This window comes from Anopheles darlingi, chromosome 2 (assembly GCF_943734745.1).
Source record: "Anopheles darlingi chromosome 2, idAnoDarlMG_H_01, whole genome shotgun sequence".
Lineage (NCBI taxonomy): Eukaryota > Metazoa > Arthropoda > Insecta > Diptera > Culicidae > Anopheles > Anopheles darlingi.
In genome coordinates, this window is record NC_064874.1 from 22,061,479 (window position 1) to 22,071,902 (window position 10,424).

The 10,424-nt window shown below is 54.2% G+C and overlaps 1 protein-coding gene across 5 annotated transcripts in view; it reads left to right on the forward strand.

Moving 5' to 3' along the window:
* Positions 1-158: 158 nt before the first annotated feature.
* Positions 159-10,424, forward strand: part of LOC125948802 (ATP-binding cassette sub-family D member) — a 13,533-nt gene continuing 3,267 nt past the window's right edge. Inside the window, exons 1-2 of one of the 5 annotated variants that reach the window (XM_049675226.1) lie at positions 159-476; positions 7,732-8,577. In XM_049675226.1, the coding sequence (XP_049531183.1) occupies positions 7,952-8,577 (626 nt within the window). In that variant the 5' untranslated portion in view covers positions 159-476; positions 7,732-7,951. Of the gene's footprint in view, positions 488-621; positions 1,713-7,731; positions 8,578-10,424 lie in introns of those variants that run through there. The other 4 variants (XM_049675227.1, XM_049675228.1, XM_049675225.1 and 1 more) reach the window with 4 other exon arrangements.

The window sequence follows — 10,424 nt, forward strand, 5'->3', positions numbered from 1 at the left end:
TGCTGCTGCTGCTGGCAAGCACGTCCGCAGCATAAGCGGCAGCATGTTTATATATGGTTCGCTCTCGGCTCCCACTATTGTGCTCGTCGTCTCGTCGTTCTGTAGGTTCGGGCCGGAGGAGCAACTTTTGCGCAACATTTCGCGAAGCGTGTGTGCCGGCCGGTTGTCTCTGTGTTGATGATGGCGAACAGCACGCTGCCAGCAGTAGACGACCCTCACCTCTCGTTCTCGCTAGACTCGGACGATACAGCGTGCGATTGCGCAGAATGCATCCGGCAGTAGCAGCAGCATCGACAGCAGTGTGCGAGCTAGTAGCCAGCGAGTGGCGTGGTCGGCCGCTAAAAATAGTGTTCGCCGAATGGCGCCAGCAGCCGGAGGTAGTTTCGAAGCGTGTGGAACCGGTGTTTGGTTCTGTTTGTTTCTCTAATTTCGCAGACCTACTCGACCTACTCTGCAGCGTTCCATACGTCGTCGGGGTCAGTGTGATGTAAAACATACAAATCTAACTAGTGCTCCATTACGGGCATACGGGCGATGGGGGGGGTGGTCGTAATCAGGAGTGCGTGATAATAGTGCCAATGGAATTCCGTGAACCCGGCATGCTCGAAGGTTGCCGCCTGACCCCACATATGGTCATCGTCCGTCGCGGCCATGCTTCATCCTCTGCGGCGTGCGGCGTGCTGCGTGCTGCATGCTCTTCCCGCTCTTAACAACAACACACAGTTGTCACAGGCGCACATCATCGATCGCTCCATCGGGTGGCCGCTGCCTCCCACAGTCCCAAACGACCGGCCACAGTGCATGCGTGTGTGTTCGGTACCGCGGTACGCAACCACAATCTCTCTCTCGCTTTCGAGGGTACGCGCGCGCGCGCGCACCCATCAGCTCACACACAAGTAAACGTTTGTTTTGTGTATCTGGCCAACCAACCAACCAGCCCCAACACGCCAACCGAAGGCACGTTCACAAATTGCTCCCTCTTCGGTTTCCCCAACGGAGCAGAAAAGGGAAGTGGCAGAGAGGTGGAAGCAGGCAGGGGGAGCACAGCATGAACCCGCAATTACCTGGTACCGCGCGCGCCTTCCAGCATCATCAGGTACTGACTCACGACCAACAAACGACCACAACGACGACGACGACGACGACGATGCGGTACACACGACGAACATTATTATCTCCCTTCCAGGCGTGTACTCGCCTGCTCTGCTTGCTCATTCCGTCCTTGTTCTGCCGCTACCATCGGTCCATCGTGCGTGCTTCGTCCCACCGCCACCACCGTACCGCGTGCGCCACTTCCGCCACTCCACGCGCGCGCGCGGACACCATAAAGCGGCCGCGAGCCAAGTTTGTGGATCCACCGCTGCTCCAGCAGCTGCCCGTCTGGCCGTTTCAGGAGCTTGTGTTGATGTGTTGACGCTGGTACACTAGTACCACCACCACCACCACCACTAGCACTACCAGTACAAGTACACGCAATTGCTGCGCGGCGACGGCGACGGAGGTGGTACATGCGTTCGAGGGCGAAACGCGAAAGCCAACATACATACCATTTCAGTGCAGCAGCAGCAGCCACCGCACAACCAAGCACACAGGGTCCGCCGTGGGCACTGCTGTTGTTGTTCCGATTCCGAACCGAGAACCTCGAGCATCACGACGACGACGAGTGCTCTGTACGGCGACTAGTTTCGTAGTAGTAGGCGGCGGTTGAAAAGGTTGGCGTTCGCCGTTTTGTGTGCATCTCGCGGGATAGTGAGGCGGGGGGGTTTTTGCGGGGAAGGAAGGAGTAGTGGGGGCGCCTGGTTACGCACCCTCCCGTCCCGGGTCACGTCCTGGCGCGGCGGTCAACTGGAAACTCTTGCACTTGCACTCGCGCAGTGCACTTCGCGGCGGTTCGCGTTTGGTTTGTTTTGTCTCTCTTTGTTGTCGCGCGGTGCAACGTGTGCGTGCGAGTGTGTGTGTGTGCTGTGATCGAAGAAAGTGCCAGGAAGCCAGGAAGCCAGGAGCGCAGTTGCCAACAGCGGCAGCAGCAACAGCAGCAGTAGCAGCAGCACGTTTGAACAGCTGTACGAAGGTCCACAGAGCAGCTCGTCGCGTTCGTTGTGCTGCCTTATCTCGATTCTCCCGCCAGGCCAGTTCACACGTTCTGGTCTCCTATCTCCGGGTGACGCATTTGCAGCTGCTCCAAATCATGTGTGTGTGTGTTTGTGCGTGTGTGCGTGCGCGTGTGTGTGTACTATGTGTGCTCCCATTTAACGGACCGTGTGCTTTGTGTGCTGCTGCACATGCATCCGTTGGTAGTGGGGAGAGAGGTAGGCCGCGTACTGCTGGCCTGGCAAGAATGTGATGCACCAAGAATGAAGCGCACCGTGAAGCATGAGAAGTGAAAGCGGTGAACGTCGTGAATGTGGCACAATATTGCGGCGAGTGCGACGAGTGTGGCGCGCTGACTGGACCGTAACCACCATGCGACCGACCGACCGACCGACCGGGAACATTCTTCGGACACGTTTTTGCATCACTACCCGCGGGCCAGCATGGGGGTTGCTTTGCATTTGTTTCTTGTTTTGGTTTTGTGCACCGAAGGCACGAAGGCGGGGGACCAAGAGATAACTGGTTTACTCCGCTGGGTGTTTTGTTGTAAGTGAGCCCGTTACTAGGGCAACGGGCTGCTTGGCGCAAAAAAAAAAGGTGCCACAACTAACTCTTGGCCCACGAGTTTGCACTAGTTTTGTTTCCAACAAACGGCAGAACGACAAGTAGCCCGGGCCTTGCAGGTCACGATCGTGCAGCTCTCGATATCCATCAGTGGCATCAGTGGTCTACTACCATCCTGACTCACCGTGCAGGTGGTGGCGTGCAGAATTAGAGTGCAACAGCATCGGTACCGTTAGTGCCCATCCCCACCCCTCTTCGGTTGAATCAGTCCCAATAGTCAACCGGGCATGCGGTATACCTAGCCTGTCCCGAGTGAGCAGCAACTCCAAAGTGCCTGCAGCCATTCGGTCTTTCGGTTTTGTAGACATTGTGTAGCACCAACATGTGGTGTGGCTGCAGCCCTACCACCACCACCGCCGCCGAGGTGTCGATTGCGAAACATGTGTAATGATATTTACCATTTACCGGGCCTTCCAAACCCCTTCCGCCCACCATTGGTGGCCACTCTCTAGCAGCAGCAGCAGTAGGAGCTCCTCTAACCGCACGGTCACAAGCGGCGGCTAACGGCTAACAAACGATCGTTTGCGCTGCTGTACACCCTGGTGCTGGTGTGTAATGGATGATGGCCTTTGGCAGGCTTCCTCTCTCTCGCTGGGGCTCTGTGCAATAGCCACAGCAGCAGCAGCAGCACCAGCAGCAGCAGTACTCGTGGTTAATGTCTTGCGCAACATGGCACTAGTAGTGCTTTGGCTCATCCAACGAAGAGCTTCGGAAATGTTCTCGAATCGAAGCCGCACGGAGTACTTGGATCGCGCGCGTGTATGTTCCCGGAGAGGCTAAAGGTCGCACATGGCATGCAATCGTGCGCTTTTATCAATTGAACAGGACGCGCGGCCATGCGCAGGAAAACAAAGACCCTCGCTGCTCGAGTCTGTTATCGGAGAATACACCTGCGTATTAATCCCCGCTAGAGGGACCAGCGGTAAAGCAGTTAATCGGCCGGCCACGTACTCCCGGGGATAAATGTAATGGATGGATTGTTGAATAACACCCCCACCCCCCCGGTACTTAAGGTCTCCTGCGGTCGTGCGAGTAAGGGCTGGCAAATATAAAGTAATAAAACCTGACCAAGTGTTCCTTCCCAGTAACCGTCTAATGAGCGATAAGCTGTTATACCTGACGACGACGGTACTGCTGCGGCCACCATCCGTAAGTGGCACTGGTTGGCTCGTTTCCATCGAAAGGTTAGCGGTGGTCAATGCAAACGGCTTCAGTACCGCCGGTTTCGAGTGGCGAGAAGCCATCTCCCTCACTGGCAGTGTTGCTGGAGATGGAGCAATTGAAGAAGGATCCCGGCAAGGCTAATCGGCTTTGCTCACGTGGCGTGCATCGTGTGGAAAGTTTCTAATTGCGCCCGAACCTTGAACGCCATCGTCTCGAGAGCGCGCGCGCAACGTTCGCGCACACCATCGCGATTGTGCTGGAAGCTCAGAGCGGTTTCAAAGACACAATTTGCGTCGAAATGAGTCTCCCCCCAAAAAATAATAATAAACGCAACGCAGCCGCCGCCGTCGCCGTCACCGTCGCCATTACCATTAGTTTAGTGGGTTAGTTGGCGGACGGACGGACGGACGGACGGCCGACATATGAGCCGCGCAGCTGGCGTACTGACGGAGGGTTGAAGGTTACGGCACCGTCGGTACCGCCTCGCGATGCTGCGATGCGATGGTGAAGGTGATCGTGATCGCGACGCGATTCTAAGACACCGACTACCGTACGCATTGGCTGGCGTAGTAATTGTTATGTAAAGCCGGTTCGGACCAGGCCGACCAAGATGCAGTAGATGGTGGTGGCCCCGTTTACCACTCCCAGGAAGTTAGCTTTTTGCGCAGCCCTGAGAAGAAGGAGGAGTCGATTTGCATTTAATTGAGCAGCGAAACAACGGGGAAATCACGAAGCACTTACCCTGTAGTCCATGTCCATGGACCTCGGGGTCTCCGATGGTGAGGTGTAAGGTAGACCTTCGACTAGACTTCGCGTGTGTGTTCGTTGTCGTGGCCCCGGGGGTCAATGGCGGCTGGGGCGTAAATCAATTAGGTACAATAAAGGCAAATCACGGTTACTGTCCATCGATCGATGGAGAAATATGCTTTTAGCGTTTGATTGTCGAGTGACAGACGGGGCTATACAGCTTCACGATCTGGTGGCGACCAAGTGCCTTACAATGTATGGCTATTGTTGGCGACACTCAGATCTTAACGCTAAGCAATCGAGCGGTCGCGAGCGCGAATAATTGAATTCGATGACTAGACTTGTCTTTGTATGTTACGACTACGACCAGCATCTACGATGGTCAATATTGACGCAGAGTTGCGCTCCAGCGCAACCTCTGATACTGTCTGATTATGATTCCAATATGCTGTCTGAAGTGGGTCACTCTATCAGTCATCGAATTCTAGAACTATCTCGTGTTGATTATAGCAAACATCCTCCTTCTTCCTCGAGCGACTTCAGTTAGTCTCTAACGATGACGCAATGGAGTACGCAACACCAACATAACTAAACTTATCAGTCTCCAAACAATATACGGAAATAGACATTTTGATTGTCGTCGTCGTCATCGTCGAAGGCACATAGACGCACTCCCCAATTGCTGCTGCTGCTGCCGTCATGGCCACATAGGCACTTGGATCGTGTAATTGTTGGCGCTTATCAGACTGGCCCCATTTCATGTGCTAGGGCGTGTTTTACGAGCTGTGGTCGTAGGGTCATCGTCCATGCCGTGCCATGTTAAGCTATCTTCGAACAGGGCCGGTCTACTACCCGGTTCACCATGACCAGCCATGACATACGATCGAAGCGAAGCGAAGAGCGACTTACACCGAAGACCTCACCCTTTTTGGGGTCATACCACCAGGTCACAGGTCCAGACGTGGTGCAGAGGTCATTGTTTAAGGCGAAAAGAGTACTCCTGGGCGAAGATAATTATTTGCAACCCTTATTGCGACCCCGCGTTGCAGAAAACCGGACCCTCGCGAGGATGACCTAGACAGTGAATTTCTTCCCCTTTCCACGCGATCGCGACCGGTTGTGTAACGTGTTCTGATGAATTGCACTCTTCCGATGCTCCAGTAAAGGTCGAGTGTAAGCACCGATCCGGTACCAGCACAAGGTATTTGACCTCTCTTGTGCTGATCGTCCCGGCAGAACAGCACTTCTAGCAGCGTGTTTCGTGTTCAAAGGTCATATCTAGGGCGCGTTGAGTGCGTCGCGATCTTCGATCGAGTAGTGTACTGACCGGCACCTGCAGACAAGAAGAGATTGTGTTCGTTGTTACTCCAGGCTACTCCACGTACGACGATGACGCTCTACGATGATGACGATGAGGTGTAACAACCGATGGTTTCGCTTTTTAGTTGCTTTTGTTACGGATCATAACGTAACCTGCTCGTCGTCGTCATCGGCTCGCGATGTCGCGATTGTGCCCTCCGTTCCAGCTACAACATAAAACCAACTCAACGAACGGCAAGAGAGAGAGAAAGAGATTGAGCCATGTCATGTGTATTCCTCAATGCAGCTGGTGCCAGTGGGCATGCGCACACTGCTCACTACTTGTATTGTACCGACGCACCATTGTTGTTGGCCATCATGCAGTGCCGCGAAGCCAGGGCCACCGTATGCTTACACACAACCTCCCAGCCAGACAGCCAGCCAGCCAGCCAGCCAGCCAGCCATTTGCATAAGCTTGGCTTGGAACTTGGCTTGGCACCATCAACCGACTGACACACAGAGAGCCGCCATTGTACGGGATTGCTGCTGCTGCTGCTGATGCGGCGTATGTGGGCAGTGGAGCGTAAAGAAGGCAACAAACAAAGGCGGCTGCCGCTGCCTGCTGCAGAGACGAGGAGCGGAGCAGCGAATGCGAATCATTTGTCCCCTTGGTGGTCGTGGCGAGTGACGCGACCGCGTCTGCCGCTTGCGCGTCCAAATGGCAACGACGACGACGCGTTCCCGGAGGCCATCTCTTCCTCCAGTGCTCCCTCCCTCCTACCAACCCAAAAACGGTGCCGTCGATGCCGGTTTGACGTGCACCACCAGCCCGCGCGCGCTCGCGCGCTGTATGCCGCTTCCGCGATGCCGGGCACGGTCAAACCAGAAGTGCCACCACGCTTTTGGAAGTGACAATGTCGTCTTTGTTTGTTCGGGTTTCCCTTTCCCGTCGCCGGACTGCCGAATGGCCGCAATGGCGATCGCCGTCCCTTATCAGCTCTCGATCCCAACAATGTCCCACCGGGCGGACGTCAGACTGTACCGTTGAGTGCGGTTGTGGCCATTGGGGTCCCCTCGCTTTGGGACCGGTATCGGAAAGCCTTTCTCTCCTGTAGAGTGTGTGTGTGTGTGTTCATTACTTATTATTCCACGGTCGCCAGCAATCCTTGAAGCGCGAGTCCCAGTGGCGGGTAGCGTCCAGCGACGGGCATTTTTGGTGTAAAGAAAAACTAAACGAACTCCGAACGGTGAACGGTTTTGTGGCCCTGTGGTGCCAGGGAAGGGTACTACACTTGCAGTACGCATATATTCAAGTGCATTCGCCTCAACTCAAGGTCGTGCTGCAATTGTGATGATGGTGGTGGTGGTGTAGTACTGTTCGCACACAGCCACAATACCTAACCGGTGATGTTCTATGCTGTTGGACTTCTTCTGAGCTGACATGGGGGAGGGGATGGTCCAAACTGTGCCAAGGGCATGTGATTTCGGTGGTGGTGGCGACAACCAGTCCAGGGGAGCGTAAGCCGGGAACGGCACCGGGAATCGGAGGGTCGAGATCGAGATTCGGCGTAAAACTCGAATTGCCATCGCGAGCAGTAATTCGGAACACCTCACTCCGTGTGACCTTGCGCTGTGTCTCACTGTCACACACACACGGAGCCGGTGGTCATGATCAAAGTTAACTAGATTTGCTCGAAGTGCTTTCGGGTAACTTGCGCGCGCCGCAAGCAACAATCGTAGCAACATTTTTGCCGGAATACTCCATTCTCTCTTATCAACGCGATTCTCGTTCGTTCGCTTTTGCAGATGATGGGTTGAGCTCGACTATTGCTCCGTGCGTCCGTGATCGTTATCAAGCAACAGCAACAACAACAACAACAATCGTGCGTGTGCGTGTGCGTGCGTGTGCGTGTGAGTGATCCGCCGGTACCCGGGTTCCGGCGAGTGTGTGTCGAATGTGGTGCGGTGCCCGGTGGTGCATGCCATACCAGGACGTGTCCGGCGCTGCGACAAAAACCGAAACGAAATGCCAACCATTATATCGAAGTTCGCGAAGAAGTCCTTCGACACGCTCGAGGGTTTCGGCTATTCGCGTGAGCTCGTCTCCAAAGGGTTGATCTCCGGTGCGGTCGCACTGTACTGCCTTCGGCTCACTTATCCGGTTGTGCGTGCCAAGCTCACAGCCGGTGCCGATGGCGGTGCAAGTGACAAGTGCACCGCTGGCAGTGGAGGAGGAGGCCGCAATGAAAACAACAACCTGCCCAGCGCTAAGCAGCGACCACCGGAAGACCCGGAGGCGAAGAAGGAACAGATCATCATCGAGAAGCGCAATGCACGGAACCGGAAGCGCCAGCAGCCCGGTCTCAATCTGGCTTTCCTGCTGCAGCTCCGGCAGCTGATCGCGATCATGGTGCCACGCTTCCTGTGCGAGGAGTCTGGGCTGTTGGCCGTCCACACGCTCTGTCTGGTGTCGCGCACCTTTCTCAGCATCTACGTTGCGTCGATGGAGGGTGCGATCGTCAAGTTTATCGTGCGCAAGGACGTGCGGAACTTTGTGCTGATGCTGCTCAAGTGGTTCGGCATCGCCATCCCGGCCACCTTCATCAACTCGATGATCCGCTACCTGGAGAACAAACTGGCACTCGCGTTCCGGTAAGTACGACGACGATGACGACGTAGCGGGGTGGAAGGAAAACTCATTAACAGCGACCGCCGCAGGGTGAACGCCGCGCACGGTGCGGTGTCCGCATTCGCACTTAAGTGCGCCTCTCGGTATGTGCGAGTGTTACTAGCGGGTTTGATGAGATCGGAACCTGACGTAAGTCCGTAAGTTGCGAGTAACAAACGCCGTGGCCAACCGTGCACCCACCGCCAGTGCGGTAATGAGAGCAATAGGCTGGTCCGCGGTTTGAAGGCTAACGAAGTCGTCCAACGTGTCCCCAACGATCATTTGTGTTTGGGTTTTGTACACCACAAAAGTCATTTGAATCATTTTTTTTATTTTTCCCTCTTGGGTTTTTGCATGTTATAATGGAACGCAAAGTGGCAAGAGAAAGTCTGGGGTTGGCTGTTTTTCCCTAAAAAAAATCACGGTATCTGCCAGAGTGTGGCGGGGATAGCATAAGAAATACATCTCTCTCTCCCTGCTTTCACACTATGAAATTAGATCTTAAATAGATCTAATTGCGTCGTCTAACGTCACCACTACGAGACTATCTGGAGTTGCAGAGTGTCTATTCCCGAGAGAAATCACTCGAAATCATTATCATTTTACTGTCCTCTAATGCGCTGCAATAATAATAATAGTTCGGCAATAACATTTTTCCATCAAACAAAAAAATGCATTTCCATCACTAACCTCAAGTAGCACACGTGTAACTCACCATTCGCCTGGTAATCTGGCACAGATACGAGTGCTTTCCACACATTTGACCAGATCAATCTCATGTTGTGGATCAAGCAGAGCTACTGACGTCACGAAACGCGTGCGTTACAGGCCATTACCGTGCTATAGCACGATAGAATCGCGGACTTTAAAGCTACACGACGCTCCACGATGAACCAGCAATTTCACATCGATTACGGCGTTGGCCGCATTAGCGCTAACGTTGTTTGTTTCTCACTGTGACCTCTGCGCCGCAATCCACGCTCCGAGATTACGATAAGAACTTCTACTTCTCGGGGGGGCGGTCGTCAGCTGGTCGGCCCGGGCACGCTGTGCTTAAGCGACGATTACGTCGATAAAGACCGTGTTATTTTCAGATCGGCATCATTCAGGTAGCGCAAATCGCTGAACGGACTTTGTGCCAAGATCAAAGGTAAGGGAAGGTACAGATTAAGCGTGATGGAACATTGTTTTTGCTCCGGCATGTGGCATGACATGTGCACGGTTCACGGTTTCGATTTCGTCGATAGCATTAAACGAATTTATTGTGCTATTCGATTGAGGAGATGGATGTTGGATTTATGCACCACCGAGAACTCCGAGAATGGAATGTCGCAATGTTTGGGCAGAAGTGAATGCCGCTTCTAGGCACTGTGAAGACCTTCTGCAGGATTGGGAACTGGTTCCGAGGCGCTTTGCCCACCACCATCATTGCACAATTGGCCACAGCTGCAATCCTCTCGCCAAAACGCCGTACTTCATGCTTCTAAAGACCACGAATACCAACCGAACTGGGGTTGGCATAAAACGTGACAAAACCAAGCAAACATTGCCACATTTCGAAGGGCCGTATCTAAGCGGGGGGTTCCTCGATGGCGCTCGAAGGTTGCTTAGAAATGGCAAAACTTGTTGCCGCCAACCACGAGAACGCGGGACAAGTTTGGTGTTCCGTCGGTTTAGCAACCCTGCTTCTTGCGTCAGACCGCGATCGATCCTCGTCGTCGTCATCGACTGGTTCCCTAAGAGACCACTTCAAACCCCCGACCCCTTTGCATCCCCCGAAAGTAACCGAAAAGCCTGCCAACAACGTTCTCGTGGCGCCAACAAGGCTTTC